Source organism: Balaenoptera physalus (assembly GCF_965194825.1).
Source record: "Balaenoptera physalus genome assembly, chromosome: 15".
NCBI classification, from domain to species: domain Eukaryota; kingdom Metazoa; phylum Chordata; class Mammalia; order Artiodactyla; family Balaenopteridae; genus Balaenoptera; species Balaenoptera physalus.
The window spans coordinates 36,973,225-36,992,819 of NC_138894.1; the positions used below are offsets into that span (position 1 = coordinate 36,973,225).

Here is a 19,595-nt window from a genome sequence, read left to right on the forward strand (position 1 = left end):
TCTTCACTGTACAGCATTTTCCAAATTTTCTACCAAAAAAAAGTATTAATTTTCCAAGGAGAAAAAAAATAACACATCTTGTGAATAATAATAAAAATAAGTTAGAATTTTGTCTCTCAGGCAAACATAGTGGTTATAACTAGAACTTTTGCTGAAATTACCACAATTTAGAACTGAAGCATATTTTTACAATTTGTTTCATTTAATAAATAAATATTTAAGTTTCCTGTTTTTAACTTTAATAGTAGTCTTGAAGAGTTAAATATCACTAAATGCAATTACATCAAAATGGAAAATTCTGTTGAAAAGAAAAAGAACAAGCAAAGGACCCAAATTAAAAGGCAAATTAGGGACTTCCCTGGGGGTCCAGTGGTTAAGACTCTGCACTTCCACTGCAAGGAGCCCGGGTTCGACCCCTGGTCAGGGAATTAAGAGCCCACATGCCACATGGTGCAGTCAAAAAATAAATAAATTAAAATTAAAATTAAAAAAAAAGGCAAATTAAATGGGATAGATTTTTGGATTAAAAAATGTCAAAGGGTTAATATTCATAGTTTTATTCTGTGAAAAACTTGAACAAACTCAAATGGCACATGACCTTCAGAAAAATCACGGCTATAAATAGGGGAAATGGATAGAGAGAGAAAAGAAGATAGGCAGAGCTTCTCAGACTTGGGGATCCTGTTCAAGTGCAGATTCTGATTCAGTGGGTCTGGGATAGGCCCAAGATCCCGCCTTTGTGACATGCTTCCAGGTGACACCCATGCTGCTCGCCCACGGACCACACTTTGAACGGCACGGCACCGGCTGGCTAGGGCAACTCTGGCTGGGGAAGCAGATGACAGTGTAGTGATGCTGATTCTGCAGTGACCCTTTTTCTTCCTTTTTTTTTTTTTAAGAGCAAAACCATGGGCTGCGCAGAGGCTTTTTCTAGAGGCCCCAAGCCATGGCCTCCCTATCTAGCATTTGCCCAGGACCCAGGGGAACCAGACTCCCACCTAGGAGAGCCCTTAGGACCTTCCCCACGGCTGGACAGACAAGTTTTGCGCTGGCATCAGCGGCTGCTGCTGGCTGAAGGAGGAGACTGCAGTCACCTGGAAGTCCTGCGATTTGTCCGACAGCAGCTTTCTGGGTGCGGGCGTGCTTCTCTTCCTTCTTCCCCCGGGGTGGTAGGGGGGAGGATGGGAAGGTGGCTTCTTTGGGGTGATGGGGGCCCCTGGGCCCGGAGCCCCGTTCTGGTCCAGGAATGGCTCGGCCTCATCTCCCGTGAGCCCCTGGTCCTCAGTATCCTCCTCTCCTCCTGTGTCTGGAGGAGAGGGTGTTCATGAGGCTGGGTTCTTCCGTCCCCTGGGAGGATCCTCCATCAGGCACCCCGATGGTGGACCCAACAGCTCGGCACCCACTTCCCCTTCCCCTCTCTTTCCCCACCACTCAGCCAGGATGGATGAGGGAGAAGAGGAGCTTCCAACAGCTGACACTTGAGGGTGGTCAGTCCAGTGAGTCGAAGGGAAGAGACAGAATGGCCCCAGCCCTCCCCACCTCGTCCTGCCGGATGAGCCCTTCTGGCCACGTCGTCCCACTCTGGGGAGCTGACGATGGCAGCAAGCGAGCCGGTTACAGGTGGTAGGATCGGGACAGCCCGGCCCGCGTCTCACCCGTGGGGGCCAGCCACTTCTTTCCAGAGTATCTTGTGTCCACGGTGCTGTCACTGAGCAGGGACCAAGTCTCAGCCCGGCTCTGTCCCCCACCTGGCACACGGGCAGGGCACAGCCCCAGAAGGGGAGGAGGGAGCTGGTGAGGGAAGCCAAGCTAGGGCCCCCCCCCACCAACCCTGCTCTCCCCGCCTGCCCCAGCCTGGCGCAAAGCTCCGAAACAGGTGCCGTATCTGTCCAGACTGTCCCTCTCACCACCTTCTGGGAAGGACTGGGAACTGGTCACCGCTAGGAGCCTTCCCCGAGTGGCTGGAACCCAACTCTGTCAGATTCACCTCAAAAGTGGCCCCAGAACGTTCGGGGCCCTCAGCCTCCCCACCCTCGGTCACCAGGAACACCCCTTTGCTTCCCCCCTCAACCCCAGTCCAGAAGGATCTCCCCACCTCCAAGCTCAGACAGTGCCACGTCCAACAAGAGGGGCCCTGCCCTGCCTGCCTCACCAGGAGCCCTAGACGGGCCGCAGGACAGGCTCGGGGCACACCTGAGACGGGCTGCCGGGTGTCATGCTGGGTTTGCCTCTAGCTCCCTTCACCATGAGAGAAACGCTAGAATCTTTCCCACGGGCAAGACCCCACCTGGCCCATCTATGTGGCTTCCTGTTCACCCCAGCAGGCTGGACTGTTGCGCCCAGGCCCGGCACCGGGCAAGCCAGCCACCCTGGGCTGGGTCCTCACTTCACAAGGCCAGGAGAGGTAAGTAAAGAGAACTGAGGCAACCTTGAGAATTAGACAATTCAGTCTGCTCACTTCACAAGTAATGAACTGTAGGACCAGAGAGGGAGTGACTGGCCCAAAGTCACACAGCTACTTGGTGTCAAAGGCAAGACTGGAACTCAGGTCCCCTGACTTCAGCCCAGGGCTCTTTCAGGGAAAATCCAGCTCTTTGGTCACATGTCATTGCTAAAGGCCTACAGAGTGCCAGGGCAGGGAGGCATCCAGCTCTGGGGAGTGGGTGGGGCCTCAGGCGTCACCTAGGATGGACCCCATCTCAGCACAGGCCTACCTCTAAAACTCCCACCCCTCTGGGGCTGCAGAGGGCAGGGTGCCCAGCCCTGGCACAGTCCCCTTCCTGAACAGCTGGTGCTAGGAAGGCATCCTCACACTAATCCTAGCGGCACCTAGGGGAGCCCGCCTCCTGCCCCTTTGTTTTGCAAGACAGAAGTCAGCTCTCAAGACTCCCCACCCACCCACAGCCTCCCTTCTCCAGGCCTGGGCAGCCCCCAACATGAGGAAGGCACCCCCTTCTCAGACTCGGGTGCCACTGCTAGGCTTCTCCCCACGGGGCCCTGCCAGGGTGAGGGTGGGTTTCTCACCAGCCACCATATCCATGTCAGGCAGAGTCGGGGAGGGTTCCAGAGGCGTCGAAGGTGGGAACGTGGGCATGGTTCCAGGGAGAGGCGTGTAGGACACCTGCAGGACCAGTGAAGCCTGGAAGAGATGGGGGAGAGAGGGCAGCAGGTTAGTGTGTTGGCCTCTGACCACCACCCTCCAGCATCCTTCCTGTTTCTTTCGTCCCTCCACCAAATATGGAGTCTGGTTTGCAGGAGGCTGTGGCCCCATCAGCATAGTCAGGTGGTTAAGAGCATTGAATGTGGAGTCAATTCCACCACTCAGAAGCTGTGTGACTTTAGTAAGATCTGTAAACTCTCTGTGCCTCAGTTTCCTCGTCTGTAAAATGGGGGTAGCGATAGCAATAGCACTTTCTGCATAGGGTCAAATGAGGATTAAATTAGTTAATAGAATGCCTAGTAAGCTTCTATAAGTGAATCAGCAATCGAACCTCACCTGCAGGATTTTTCAACTCTCAGCATAGGCCCATCTTCTGGAAAAAGCCCCCTTGGCCACTCTGCTCAGCCAAGGGTCCTCCCTTGTCTATCTACTGACAGTTCGGCCTTGCTCTGCTCAGGCCCCAGCTAGCACTGAGAGGGTCTCAGGGTGCTGCTCACCTTTCTGAGCCCTCTTCCCTCCCAGAAGCACCCCTGCCCCCCATCTCACCCCCAGATGCTCCGGCTTTGACCAGTGAGAGGAGAGTGACCCACCACGCCACTCACATGGACAGGGGAAGGCTGCCTTGTGCTCCCACCCCACCCGAGCCTACCAGGAGACCGGCACCCTTCAAAGGGGCACCTGGACCTGAAGAAAAGGTACAGCCATGGCGCTCTCTAGTCTTGCTGCTCCCAGGCCGTGGAGGCCTGGCCGAGCCTTCCCTGATACAACAGGTCCAGCAGATGTCCTGGGGCAGCCTTTTAATCGATCAAAGTAATAAAAACTCCAAAGTAAGAAAGTTTGGAAATTACAAAAACCTTAAAGAAAAATGTAAAAGAAAACAAATTGCCATAATTCCACCACTATTCACGTTTTGATATAACTCTCTCCAATCTTTTTAAATGAATAACGTACAGCTCTGCTGTACAGCAAATGCTTGTCTTTTACTTAATATTAGACAGTAAGCGTTTCTCCAAATTTTGATAAACGCTTTATAAACATAACTGTAAATGATGCATCTTCTGAGCGACTCAGCATAATTCACTAGACATCTATCTCTCCTGAGTAATATTAGGGATGTCCGGAAACTCCTGGAGCGAATCCTGGTCCTGAGATGGAAGGAGCTCAAGGTCCTGAATGTACCCAGCTCTGCAGCTTGAACCCTTCAGGTTGGAGCCTGGGCTTGGGCAGCCGGGCTAAGGGAGGGCAGGGTCGGGGCGGGGGCGGGGGTGGAATGGGCGGGTGCTCAGAACACCGAGGAAGGAGGCTGGAGCCAGCTCCCCATCCCAGGAGACCTAGGAGGAGGCCCAGGAAGTCAATGAGACCCTTTAAGTCCCAGATCCAAGGCATTGTCCTAACAGCCATGCAGGTTCCTGAAGCACCGCCAGGTGTCGCCACTTGAGCAGCCAGGGCGCCCGGCACCCTAAGCTCTAGTAACACGGACCACAGCCTCCCAGGCGGCCCCAGATAACCAGACCCGCTCACAGCCACGCCCATCTCCCTGAGACTCCAGGTCTGAGGTGGGCCTGGGAAGCTATATTTTCCTTCACTTCATCAAAAGGCAATTTGGGCTCTTCGGAGCAATAACTAATTCCAGGGTTAGGCCAGGGAAGGTAGAAGATGACCCTGGAACCTTTTTGTGCCAGAAAACAAGGAAGTACTCAGAAAATGATAAAAAAAAAATGTCGAAAGGACACAGAAGCCTGCTTTCAAGGGTTCCCACAGGCCAAATCTGGTACAACTTAAACTTGAAAATAAATAATGACGGTAACAGACTAAACCATTGAATAAAATAGGAATACGTGAATCCATATAGAAATTAATGAATAAATACAACAGGAGGACGCTTTTCCTTACAGTGGAATGCCAGATGATTAACGCAGAAAAAAATTAATAAGTGATTTATTAGCAACCATCAAAACGATATCCAACCAAGAAATAACAATGGGTGTCAAACCTGCTGGGTAAAAATTGGATATGGAACAAAGTATTTACAGAGGCACAAAATACCTCCCCCCAAGCCCGATTCTTACTCATTAGAAAAGGGAATGGATTCGTGATTGGTGGAGAAACCTAGCAAATGCCACTTAATCAAATGATCCAGGTTAATCGCACAGGAATGAAACAAATCAAAGTCGTGCCACCCTAGGACACAGTGGGGGCAGCACAGCATCACTGTGCTCTATTCCTGCTAAAGATTAATGACCTAAATCTAATCACGAGGAACCATCATGCTAACCCAAACGGGGGACATTCTACAGGACAACTGGCCTGTACTCTGCAAAGTGTCAAGGTCACAGGGTTATAAAAGTCAGACTGAAGAATTCTCCCAGAGGAAAGGAGACTAAAGAGACAAAACGACTAACACAACACATGATCCTTAATTGGATCCTTTTGTTCTAAAGGGCACTGTTGATAAAACCGATGAAACTTGAATGAGGGTCTGTGGGTTCGATGGTAGTGCTGTGTCAACTACCAGCAAACTACAGCTGTGTTAGTTTCCTCATTTTGAAGGTTTCATTGTGGTTATTATGTAGGAGAAAGTCCTTAATCAGAGAAAATACACACTAAATTCAGGGTGAAGAGCCAGGAGATAGAATCAAATGCTTTAGGACAAAATATTCTTTCAACTACTCTTGCAGCTTTTTGCTGAATCTTAAATTATTTTGAAATAGAAGGTTTTAAAAATCTGAGAAATCTGCTTCTGCTATAACCACAGGAATCTCACTCAGCAGAGACGAATAAAGTCCCCTAACACTTGGTGGCTGAGGTCCTCTGACCCTGGGACCAGATTCCCTTGAAGAACACCACCTATTGTTTCTTGGGACTCACCTTGTCCAGCCCCCGTCCTTCACCACCTGGGGGCTTCCGGTATGTCATCTCTGTGCTGTGTGCAGAAGTGGAGCCCTGGGAGTGTAACTGATCCATGCCATGGCTTGGGTGCCATTAGCGTGGAGGTTAAGGAAGGAACAGCAGCCCCTGAATCCCAAGACCACCCAGGTAACCCCTCCCCCCCCACCCCACCCCCGGAGTTTCCTGAGCATCAGGTCCCTCCACACTGAGAGCCCCCCCACCAACCTCCTGAAGGTTTGGCAACATGCCAGTGGCTCCAGGAATGTGAACAGACTTCCAACACAGAGCCAGCGCCACCTTTTACGTGGCCATCAAGAAACAACAGGAGAGAGGAACCAAGATGGCGGAGTAGAAGGACATGCTCTCACTCCCTCTTGCGAGAACACCAGAATCACAACTAGCTGCTGGACAATCATCGACAGGAAGACACTGGAACTCACCAAAAAATATACCCCACATCCAAAGACAAAGGAGAAGCCACAATGAGACGGTAGGAGGGGTACAATCACAGTAAAATCAAATCCCATAACTGCTGGGTGGGTGACTCACACACTGGAGAACACTTATACCACAGAAGTCCACCCACTGTAGTGAAGGTTCTGAGCCCCACGTCAGGCTTCCCAACCTGGGGGTCCGGCAATGAGAGGGGGAATTCCTAGAGAATCAGACTTTGAAGCCTAGTGGGAATTGATTGCAGGACTTCAACAGGACTGGGGGAAACAGAGACTCCACTCTTGGAGGGCACACACAAAGTAGCATGCGCATCAGGACCCAGGGGAAGGAGCAGTGACCCCAGGGGAGACTGAACCAGACCTACCTGCTAGTGTTGGAGGGTCTCCTGCAGAGGCGGGGTGTGGGGGTGCTGTCGCTCACCGTGGGGACAAGGATACTGACAGCAGAAGTTCTGGGAAGTACTCCTTGGCATGAGACCTCCCAGAGTCTGTCATTAGCCCCACCAAAGAGCCCAGGTAGGCTCCAGTGTTGGGTTGCCTCAGGCAAAACAACCAACAGGGAGGGAACCCAGCCCCACCCATCAACAGTCAAGTGGATTAAAGTTTTACTGAGCTCTGCCCACCAGAGCAACAGCCAGCTCTACCCACCACCAGTCCCTCCCATCAGGAAACTTGCACAAGCCTCTTAGATAGCCTCATCCACCAGAGGGCAGACAGCAGAAGCAAGAAGAACTACAATCCTGCAGCCTGTGGAACAAAAACCACATTCACAGAAAGACAGACAAGATGAAAAGGCAGAGGGCTATGTACCAGATGAAGGAACAAGATAAAACCCCAGAAAAACAACTAAATGAAATGGAGATAGGCAACCTTCCAGAAAAAGAATTCAAAATAATGATAGTGAAGATGATCCAGGACCTCGAAAAAAGAATGGAGGCAAAGATCGATAAGATGCAAGAAATGTTTAACAAAGACCTAGAAGAATTAAAGAACAAACAAACAGAGATGAACAATACAATAACTGAAAGGAAAACTACACTAGAAGGAATCAATAGCAGAATAACTGAGGCAGAAGAACGGATCAGTGACCTGGAAGACAGAATGGTGAATTCACAGCTGTGGAACAGAATAAAGAAAAAAGAATGAAAAGAAATGAAGACAGGCTAAGAGCCCTCTGGGACAACATTAAACGCAACAACATTCACATTATAGGGGTCCCAGAAGGAGAAGAGAGAGAGAAAGGACCAGAGAAAATATTTGAAGAGATTATAGTCAAAAATTTCCATAACATGGGAAAGGAAATAGCCACCCAAGTCCAGGAAGCGCAGCAAGTCCCATACAGGATAAACCCAAGGAGAAACACACCGAGACACATAGTAATCAAAGTGGCAAAAATTAAAGACAAAGAAAAATTATTGACAGCAGCAAGGGAAAAACGACAAATAACATACAAGGGAACTCCCATAAGGTTAACAGCTGATTTCTCAGCAGAAACTCTACAAACCAGAAGGGAGTGGCATGATATACTTAAAGTGATGAAAGGGAAGAACCTACAACCAAGATTACTCTACCCGGCAAGGATCTCATTCAGATTCAATGGAGAAATCAAAAGCTTTACAGACAAGCAAAAGCTAAGAGAATTCAGCACCACCAAACCAGCTCCACAACAAATGCTAAAGGAACTTCTCTAAGTGGGAAACACAAGAGAAGAAAAGGACCTACAAAAACAAACCCAAAACAATTAAGAAAATGGTCATAGGAACATACATATCGATAATTACCTTAAACGTGAATGGATTAAATGCTCCTACCAAAAGACACAGGCTTGCTGAATGGATACAAAAACAAGACCCATCTATATGCTGTCTACAAGAGACCCACTTCAGACCTAGGGACACATACAGACTGAAAGTGAGGGGGTGGAAAAAGATATTCCATGCAAATGGAAATCAAAAGAAAGCTGGAGTAGCAATACTCATACCAGATAAAATAGACTTGAAAATACAGAATGTTACAAGACACAAGGAAGGACACTACATAATGATCAACGGATCAATCCAAGAAGAAGATATAGCAATTATAAATATATATGCACCCAACATAGGAGCACCTCAATACATAAGGCAACTGTTAACAGCAATAAAAGAGGAAATCGACAGTAACACAATAATAGTGGGTGATTTTTAACACCTCACTTACGCCAATGGACAGATCATCCAAAATGAAAATAAATACGGAAACAGAGGCTTTAAATGACACAATAGACCAGATAGATTTAAATGATATTCATAGGACATTCCATCCAAAAACAGCAGATAACACTTTCTTCTCACGTGCGCATGGAACATTCTCCAGGATAGATCATATCTTGGGTCACAAATCAAGCCTCAGTAAATTTAAGAAAATTGAAATCATATCAAGCATCTTTTCTGACCACAACACTATGAGATTAGAAATCAATTACAGGGAAAAAAACGTAAAAAACACAAACACATGGAGGCTAAACAATATGTTACTAAATAACCAAGAGATCACTGAAGAAATCAAAGAGGAAATCAAACAATACCTAGAGACAAATGACAATGGAAACACGATAATCCAAAACCTATGGGATGCAGCAAAAGCAGTTCTTAGAGGGAAGTTTATAGCTATTCAAGCCTATCTCAAGAAACAACAAAAATCTCAAATAAACAATCTAACCTTACACCTAAAGGAACTAGAGAAAGAAGAACAAACAAAACCCAAAGTTAGCAGAAGGAAAGAAATCATAAAGATCAGAGCGGAAATAAATGAAATAGAAACAAAGAAAACAATAGCAAAGATCAATAAAACTAAAAGCTGGTTCTTTGAGAAGATAAACAAAATTGATAAACCATTAGCCAGACTCATCAAGAAAAAGAGGGAGAGGACTCAAATCAATAAAATTAGAAATGAAAATGGAGAAGTTACAACAGACACCCCAGAAATACAAAGCATCCTAAAAGACTACTACAAGCAACTCTATGCCAATAAAATGGACAACCTGGAAGAAATGGACAAATTCTTAGAAAGGTATAACCTTCCAAGACTGAACCAGGAAGAAACAGAAAATATGAACAGACCAATCACAAGTAATGAAATGGAAACTGTGATTAAAAATCTTCCAACAAACAAAAGTCCAGGACCAGATGGCTTCACAGGTGAATTCTATTAAACATTTAGAGAAGAGCTAACACCCGTCCTTCTCAAACTCTTCCAAAAAATTGCAGAGGAAGGAACACTCCCAAACTCATTCTATGAGGCCACCATCACCCTGATATCAAAACCAGACAAAGATACTACAAAAAAAGAAAATTACAGACCAATATCACTGATGAATATAGATGCAAAAATCCTCAACAAAATACTAGCAAACAGAATCCAACAACACATTAAAAGGATCATACACCACGATCAAGTGGGATTTATCCCAGGGATGCAAGGATTCTTCAATATACACAAATCAATCAATGTGATACACCATATTAACAAATTGAAGAAGAAAAACCATATGATCATCTCAATAGATGCAGAAAAAGCTTTTGACAAAATTCAACACCCATTTATGATAAAAACTCTCCAGAAAGTGGGCATAGAGGGAACCTACCTCAACATAATAAAGGCCATATACAACAAACCCACAGCAAACATCATTCTCAATGGTGAAAAACTGAAAGCATTTCCTCTAAGATCAGGAACGAGGCAAGGATGTCCACTCTCACCACTGTTATTCAACATAGTTTTGGAAGTCCTAGCCACGGCAATCAGAGAAGAAAAAGAAATAAAAGGAATACAAATTGGAAAAGAAGAAGTAAAACTGTCACTGTTGGCAGATGACATGATACTATACGTAGAGATTCCTAAAAATGCCACCAGAAAACTACTAGAGCTAATCAATGAATTTGGTAAAGTTGCAGGATACAAAATTAATGCACAGAAATCTCTTGCATTCCTATACACTAATGATGAAACATCTGAAAGAGAAATTATGGAAACACTCCCATTTACCATTGCAACAAAAAGAATAAAATACCTAGGAATAAACCTACCTAGGGAAACAAAAGACCTGTATGCAGAAAACTATAAGACACTGATGAAAGAAATTAAAGATGATACCAACAGATGGAGAGATATACCATGTTCTTGGATTGGAAGAATCAATATTGTGAAAATGACTCTACTGCCCAAAGCAATCTACAGATTCAGTGCAATCCCTATCAAATTACCAATGGTATTTTTTATGGAACTAGAACAAATCATCTTAAAATTTGTATGGAGGGGGCTTCCCTGATGGTGCAGTGGTTGAGAGTCTGCCTGCCAATGCAGGGGACGCAGCTTCGAGCCCTGGTCTAGGAATATCCCACATGCCGCGGAGCAACAGGGCCCGTGAGCCACAACTACTGAGCCTGCGCGTCTGGAGCCTGTACTCTGCAACAACAGAGGCCGCGATAGTGAGAGGCCCGGGCATCGCAATGAAGAGTGGCCCCTGCTTGCCGCAACTAGAGAAAGCCCTCGCACAGAAACGAAGACCCAACACAGCCATAAATAAATAAATTAAAAAGAAAAAAAAATTTGTATGGAGACACTAAAGACCCCAAATAGCCAAAGCAGTCTTGAGGGAAAAAAACGGAGCTGGAGGAATCAGACTCCCTGACTTCAGACTGTACTACAAAGCTACAGTAATCAAGACAATATGGTACTGGCACAAAAACAGAAACATAGATCAATGGAACAAGATAGAAAGCCCAGAGATAAACCCACGAACCTATGGTCAACTAATCTATGACAAAGGAGGCAAAGATATACAATGGAGAAAAAACAGTCTCTTCAATAAGTGGTGCTGGGAAACCTGGACGGCTACATGTAAAAGAATGAAATTAGAATACTCCCTAACACCATACACAAAAATAAACTCAAAATGGATTTGAGACCTAAATGTAAGACCAGACACTATAAAACTCTTAGAGGAAAACATAGGAAGAACACTCTTTGACATAAATCACAGCAAGATCTTTTTTTGATCCACCTCCTAGAGTAATGGAAATAAAAACAAAAATAAACAAATGGGGCCTAATGAAACTTCAAAGCTTTTGCACAGCAAAGGAAACCATAAACAAAATGAAAAGACAACCCTCAGAATGGGAGAAAATATTTGCAAACGAATCAATGGACAAAGGATTAATCTCCAAAATATATAAACAGCTCATGCAGCTCAATATTAAAGAAACAAACCCCCCAATCCAAAAATGGGCAGAAGACCTAAATAGACATTTCTCCAAAGAAGACACACAGATGGCCAAGAAGCACATGAAAAGCTGCTCAGCATCACTAATTATTAGAGAAGTGCAAATCAAAACTACAATGAGGTATCACCTCACACCAGTTAGAATGGGCATCATCAGAAAATCTACAAACAACAAATGCTGGAGAGGATGTGGAGAAAAGGGAAGCCTCTTGCACTGTTGGTGGGAATGTAAATTGATACAGCCCTTATGGAGAACAGTATGAAGGTTCCTTAAAAAACTAAAAATAGAACTACCATATGATCCAGCAATCCCACTACTGGGCATATACCCAGAGAAAACCATAATTCAAAAAGACACATGCACCCCAATATTCATTGCAGCACTATTTCCAATAGCCAGGTCATGGAAGCAACCTAAGTGCCCATCGACAGACAAATGGATAAAGAAGTCGTGGTACATGTATACAATGGAATATTACTCAGCCATAAAAAAGAACGAAATTGAGTCATTCGTTGGGACGTGGATGGATCTAGAGACTGTCATACAGAGTTAAGTAAGTCAGAAAGAGAAAAACAAATATCGTATATTAATGCATGTATGTGGAACCTAGAAAAATGGTACAGATGAACAGGTTTGCAGGGCAGAAGTTGAGACACAGATGTAGAGAACAAACGTATGGACACAAAGGGGGGAAAACCGCAGTGGGGTGGGGATGGTGGTGTGCTGAATTGGGCGATTGGGATTGACATGTATACACTGATGTGTATAAAATTGATAACTAATAAGAACCTGCAGTATAAAAAAACAAAACAAAAAAAAACAACTAATACTAAACTTTCTTTGGGTTATTTGTATGGAAATACGTTAATATAAATGTTTCAGACATTACATGAAATTTCTAAAAATTTCTAAAAATCTTATAATGTTATAAGTCGTAACTCTAGTTATTACTTTAAAATGTATATCTCAGAAGTAACTAAATTTCCTTGTCAATTGCATTATTATGAACTTTCATCAAACCTTTAACCGTGGTCATTTTTAAGCCTTTTGTCATTTACAGACAGTTCTGGGTGTACTCTGATGCTTTTGCAAAAAAGTTCCTATAAAAGGGTTTCATCTTCAAGGAATTCATGGAAAAGACTCTGACAAGTACAGGTTTCTGGTAACTGACTATACTGCTGAACTGAATGAATAAGCATTTTCAGAACTCTAATGAAAAACTGATGAATTCATAAAAGTGCTAACAAAAGATCAAGATGAAAAAAAAATTAATTACATGGGACTGAGTGAACTGATGAGGAAGATTATAATTTTTGTGACTTTCTGTTTGAATGAAAAAAGAATCTCACAAGGACTCAAAGGCAAAAAATATACAAGTCAATTTTCACTGCAAAGTAAAGGAGCTGTTACAGTGGAGGATTACTGGCCTGAATGTCAATATTATGACATACTATGAGTGTGTTTCCTGTTTGGTAATTGCAGTCATTGTTGCTTTTGTTGTGGTCATCCATTTACAATGCTTGGTGCCAGTTTATTTATCTCTTGTAAAAATAAAATACAGTGTGTGTGAAAAAAAAAAGGAAACAACAGGAACATCCCTGGCAGCTTCTGAGGATCTGGAACCCAGGATCTAGAATAGATCTCGCCAGCAGGGGGCAGGCTTCAGGGTCCACTGCTTCAGGACCAGAGCTGGTTAATACTGGAGGCCTCTAGCTCTACTGAGATGTAAAGGAAAGGGGGCATGTCTGTGGGCCCCACTCAGGGTCAGGACCTCCCATCCTCACTGGGACATCATATCTCATAACCTGTCTCCTTCTCCAGACATAACCAGAGCTGAGATTTTCTTTCTGTGGGATGTATGTGAGCGCCACGTTCTCCTAGACCATGACTTTGGCCCATAGCCCCCAGTAGGACCCTCTTTAAGGCCCTCCACATCAAGGTGCTCCATCCGACAGCCCTGTCCCTCAGGTCCTCAGCCCCAGCACCACCATGCATACATCCTATCACAAGGCCACTGCCAGTCAGTCATGTGTCCATCAAAGCACGCTGCCCTGGAGCAGATAACTTCACTCACCCATGTTGCCATTCTGTCAACAATACCACAGAATTTTGGAAGGTCCTGTGTGGCCCCCAGGCTAAGAGGGCCCAGGAAACCAGGACACCAGGACAGGCAGAGACAGAGGACAACGCCATCAGATCCTCCTACAGGTTATAGGGCCAAGCTCCCAGGTCCTTCACCCACCCTGCCATGTTCAGCCCCGTTGCTTGCTGCCTCCTTCCTGGGCCACCGCTCTCCAACACTGAGCTTAGCAGGACCAAACCCTGGACCAGCCCACCCACACTGCCCCCAACACACTTCATGTGCCTGGGTCTTATTTACCTTGCCCCCAGACGACACCCAGCAGCCGGCAGAGGGTAAGATGTGGCCCTGAGCTGAGGCAGGGCTGGTCGGCAGCATATTCAGACCACCTGAAGGAAACTCAGGGATTCACCAGAGCACTGTGTCTGCTCACCTCGGCACCTGCTCCCAACACACAGGGACCTCCTGCCTACCCGACCCACCCCGCCAGTGGGTTTCACGTGTTTTGTCACCCAGTGGGTTTCCCTTCCTGACCTAACTCTGGCATTTAAGGCTGAGGAGATTCCGTCATGGTTTTCGTGCTGTATCATCCACACCCTCATTAGCAAGCTGCTCTCAAAATACATTTGTGAGTATGTTGCTTCTTTCCTCCATGTGTGTCCAGCACCCTCGTGGGCCTGGAGACTCCCCCAGGACAGGGGTAGTGTTTTCCCCTTCAGTCTAGAGGCATCTAGATAATTTTGGCATCTTCTCATGGCACACAGCCCAGCACGCCACATCTGAAGGGACTTGGGTGAAAATACCGCGTGACAGGCAGGTGGAGCCCACAGGCCAGCCTGCAGAGGCCCCTCCTCCTCCTCTCAGTCCCTCTGGGGTTTTCTAAGGATCCCACAAGCCCTGACTTCACTCCCCTCACACCATCAGCAGGTTCCTCTGGCCCTCTGAGGTCATCCGAGCTACAACCAACAGGGGATGCCTGGCAAGCTCTGTCCATCAGACTCAGCCCAGAAATTGGCCTCAGTAAAGGGCCAGTGAGAATCCACAGCTGCTGACAGGGCTCTCTGTCCCTTCTGAGCAAACCCCCAGCTCTCTGTGCTCCCAACTGCCGTGCAACCAGCCCCAGGCTCCGGATGGGGAGCCCCAGTTCAGAGGGCCTTGGGACCTGCCTGGGGCTGCAGTGTGACTCAGCACTATCACAGGGGCTAGAAGATGGTCCTGGACCCTCTGCACAGGCCAGAGCTACCTCCTGGGCTGCAGGGAAGGAGGTCCCATGCTATATTGTGATTTATAAGACATATATATTTGGTCATTGAGATGACCAAAATATATTTTTCATATATATTTGGTCTTTGTCCACATTTCCTGGCTCACAGCTTCCAAAACTCTTGGAATTTCTGAAGTGCTGAGAGTGACAAAGGTGGTCTCTTGTTATGTTAATGGAGTGACTTTTGGACCCCATCTAAGGTTGGGGCTGGTTGCCAGGAGGACCAACTGTGCGAACAGAGGGTTGTAACTTCAGTCCCACCCCCAACCTCCAGGGATGGAAGAGGGGCTGGAGGTTGAATCAATCACTGATGGTCAAAGATTTAATCAATCACGCTTAAGTCACGAAGCCTCCATAAAAACCCAAAAGGCTGTGTTTCAGAGAGCTTCTGTGTTGGAGACTGGAGAGAGCTGTGCTCCTGGAGAGGGCATGGAAGCTCTGTGCCTCTTCCCCATACCTTGCCTGTGCGTCTCTTCTGTCTGGCTATTCCTGAGTTATACCCTTTTATAATAAACTGGTAGGGCTTCCCTGGTGGCGCAGTGGTTAAGAATCCGCCTGCCAATGCAGGGGACACGGGTTCGAGCCCTGGTCCGGGAGGATCCCACATGCTGCAGAGCAGCTAAGCCCGTGTGCCACAACTACTGAAGCCCGCGCGCCTAGAGCTTGTGCTCTGCAACAGGAGAGGCCACCGCAATGAGAAGCCAGCGCACCGCAACGAAGAGTAGCCCCCGCTCGCCGCAACTAGAGAAAACCCGTGCACAGCAATGAAGACCCAACGCAGCCAAAAATAATAAAATAAATAAATTTTAAAAAATAAAAAAATAAATAAACTGGTAATCTAGTAAGTAAAATGTTTCTCTGAGTTCTGTGAGCCACACTAGCAAATTCATTGAACCTGTGGAGGAGGCTTTGGGAACCTCTGATTTATAGCCAGTTGGTCAGAAGCACAGGTAACAGCCTGGGCTTGCGACTGGTACCTGAAGGGGCGTGGGGGGAAGGACTGAGCATTTAACCTGTAGGATCTGATGCTATGGCCAGGTAGATAGTGTCAGGATTGAGCTGAATCGCAGGCCACCCAGCTGGTGTCCGGAGCATCGCTGGTTGGTGTGGAGAAGCCTCCACACACACATTGGAGGTGGGTCCAGGAAGCTAATTTACCGCAGCTCCCGGAGCCCGTGCTCAGCGCCCACCCATCACCTTGTGGCTCTCACAGCCCCTTCCTGGAGACACGGTGTGTGACAGAGTGGCAAGCTCTGCAGACAGCCAGGGGTCCCAGCCCAGGGAGGAGAAGGCAGCCAGCTCCCAGCTGGCGCACGGGAAGTGCAGACAGAGCGCGGGAACACAGAGCGAGGGGAGGAGAGGTGCGGCAACCAGGGAGTCACAGCCAGGCTCGGCCCCATGGTCAGGTGTCTCAGGGGCTGGGTGCGCCTTTGAGCTTGGAGGGGAGCAGGTGCAGGAGGACTGGCAGGAAACACCAGCGTCGCAGATGCAGGGAGGGCGCGAGTGAGGAGATGACTGAGCGGCCCAGCCAGGAAGCGAGAAACCCCGGTTGGAGGCACTGGGGGCCCAACACTCAGCAAAGTAGGCAGCGCTGTCCCTGAGACGCCGTGGAGAAGCACCAAGCAGGTCCCCTGACTCAAAATACCTCTTTCCCCAGCTGCCTCGATGCCTGCCACTCCTCCATTCGTGCTCTGCGTCTCAGAGGAGCCAGCTCTGGCCCCCTTCAGGATCCCTAGAAGGGCAGCTCAGCAGTCGCGGAGCCCTTCCCGACTACAGGGAACATTAGCGGACTGAAGGGCTCCAAGGGAGGACAAAAGCGATTCAGGAGGTGATGGAGACAGGCTCAGCGAACCCTGCACTGAACCAGAACGTTCTACCAGTGAGCACTGTCTGAGAAAGGGATGAATTCTCTGGGAAGTGGCATTTCCCCACCAAGGAAGCATCCCAGCCATCACTGGCCTAAGGCACCTTAGGAGAAAATGCCAGCATCAGAAGGGCAGTGAACCAGGAGTCCATTCAAGTCCCTTCCAAGACTGAGAGCTCAGGAGATGTGCCCCCTGATTCGTGTCCCAGTCTGGACGCCGATTCACTGTGTGACTTCAGTCACTCACTCTCTTTCTCCAGCTCCCAGTTCCCAGCAGTGGTTCCATTCAGAGCTTTGCCCAGACCGGCCACTTCCTGACTCACCAAGCCAGCCAAGAGCCCCAAGCCTCACACACACACACACGCACGCACACGCACGTGCACACACCCCACCGGGCAAGGTAGCCACACTCTGTCTGAGAGACTCCCCAGGGCCCCGCTGGGAGGAAGCACTTCCAGACTGTTAGTTCCCGCACTGCATCCTGGGAGGTGGGGCTGACCCAGAGAGAAGGTCAGAAATTCTACTGACCGTGAAGAAAGAACCCCGCAGGGTATATTTAGCTCACTAAAAATAACGGGAGGCCAGAGATGAGGGCTGGGAATTGTCTGGGAGGACTGGGAGAGCCCTGGGAAGGCTGGCGGAGGAGCAGGAAGGACTATGGAGGAAGGGAAGGGGGTCTGACAGGTCCTGGTGGGCAGGGGAGGGGGGTGTCTGTTCCCCTTCCCTTGTGATCTGTGACTCAGATGACTCAGATATTCCGGATCTGGAGAAGGCGCTTGGATGGTGAGGAAGGGCTACCAGGGAGGTCGAGGCGCCATAACCAAGGCTGCCAAGAAGCTTGGGAAGACCTTGGGTTTCCAGTGAAAAACCAGTCCCGGGAGGTGACCCAGGGGCAGGCAGCTGCTTGTGAGGCAAGTCTGACTTGAGCCCTGCGGATGGGGCCAGGTCCCTCCTCTTCCCCTCACATCCCTTCCACCCGTGAGCCCCTCCCGGGCACACCGAGCTCCGGCCAGGGGCGGGCCGGGCCTGGCTGCTGGGGGCTGGACTCTGACACACCACCGGGGTCAGGAGGGCAAAGCCTCAGACAGAAACCGGCCAGATGCAGAGGCCGGCGGACACTTACCCCTGTGGGCTGCCTCTTGGTGTCCAGCAGCGGGGCATTGAAGCTGGCAGACAGACTGGGGGTGGCAAGGACCTCCCGGAGTGGGATGTTGGCCTCCCCCAGGAACCTGAGAGGAGAGAAAAGTAGACTGTAGAAAAGCAGCCAAATGTGCCCAGTTCCTCTCCCGTATACCCTTCACCACTGCCACCTCACAGACACCCCACAGACAAACTGATCTGCCTAGAATGCCTAGGACCCTTCAAGGCTCCCCCTGCAGCCCTGCCCCCAGTTACCCCATCACCATCCCTGGAAGACCAGGCCCCTCTCCCTGCATGAGAAGGACAAGAGACACTATCCCCCAAGGTCAACTTTGACCCCTTCTGCCCCGCTCCCCCCCCCCCAGAGGCCCAGCCCTGACACCCCATCTGCCTGGGTTGTTTTGCCCATCAGACCTGAACAGTGCACCAGAGCAGCATCTCCTGAAAGCAGGGGCGGTTTCGCCGCCACTGCATCTGCATCCTCCTCTGCCTCAGCAGCTCTCCTGACCCACAGCTACACAGACCATCTACACTGCTTTCCCAGAGCTCAGCCAGCAATGACGATAAACGAAAAACACACAGACCTTCCTATCTTCAGGGACAGGGAGAAAGGAAAATTGGGGCAGGGGAGGCATGCCCCACTCCCAAGAGACTATCACCCCACACACACCTGAGGCCGCACCTCTGACTGAGGGAAGGGGGCCCATAGATGGATGGGCTCTTAGGAAAGAGAAGGTCACCACCTGATGTTCAGTGAAGGTACCCTTCAAAGAGTGCCAAGGAAAAAGTTTGTGTCCCTAAGCTAAAAAGTGAGCAAACTGCCTCCTGCAGCAGCGGTAGGAAATCAGGGCAGCGAGTGGCCTGTGTCAACCAGAACTGTTGCCCAGTGCCTACATCGGACTTGGGTGTGCTTCCTGCACGTTACTTTCAGGACACAAACAGTGACCAGCCACAGGTGTACTCTCATCATTTGCTTGTTAATTTTTTGTTTTTCTGCTGGATAAATAGCACACCTATTATCTGGGACCTTCCTTTTTCTGGTCTCTGTAACAACTGATTTGAATATGAGTTTTTATTACTGATGAAATAAAACTTCCATCTTGACCTAATGGGCTGATTATTAAAACTGGCTGCTCACACTGAGGTACCACTTCACATCCATGACTACTATCAGAAAACAGAAAACAAATGCTCACGAGGATGTTGAGAAATTGAAACCCTTGCACATCATTGGTTGGAATGGAAAACAGCATGGCGGTTCCTCAAAAAAATTAAATATAGAATTACCAGGACTTCCCTGGTGGCGCAGTGGTTAAGAATCTGCCTGCCAATGCAGGGGACATGGGTTCAAGCCCTGGTCCAGGAAGATCCCACATGCTGCGGAGCAACTAAGCCCGCGAGCCACAGCTACTGAGCCCACACGCTGCAACTCCTGAGCCCACATGCTGCAACTACTGAAGCCCGTGCCTACAGCCCGCGCAC

At 48.3% G+C, this 19,595-nt stretch overlaps 1 protein-coding gene across 23 annotated transcripts in view; it reads right to left on the reverse strand.

Annotated features, from left to right (window-relative positions):
* Positions 1–19,595, reverse strand: part of DYSF (dysferlin) — a 231,860-nt gene that overhangs the window by 167,053 nt on the left and 45,212 nt on the right. For 12 of the 23 annotated variants that reach the window (XM_082425965.1, XM_082425961.1, XM_082425947.1 and 9 more), the window contains exons 4-7: positions 18,097–18,202; positions 3,025–3,139; positions 1,656–1,748; positions 1,095–1,306 (exon numbers count right to left, since the gene is read on the reverse strand). In XM_082425965.1, the coding sequence (XP_082282091.1) occupies positions 1,095–1,306; positions 1,656–1,748; positions 3,025–3,139; positions 18,097–18,202 (526 nt within the window). The remainder of the gene's footprint in view (positions 1–1,094; positions 1,307–1,655; positions 1,749–3,024; positions 3,140–18,096; positions 18,203–19,595) is intronic. The other 11 variants (XM_082425948.1, XM_082425952.1, XM_082425956.1 and 8 more) reach the window with 1 other exon arrangement.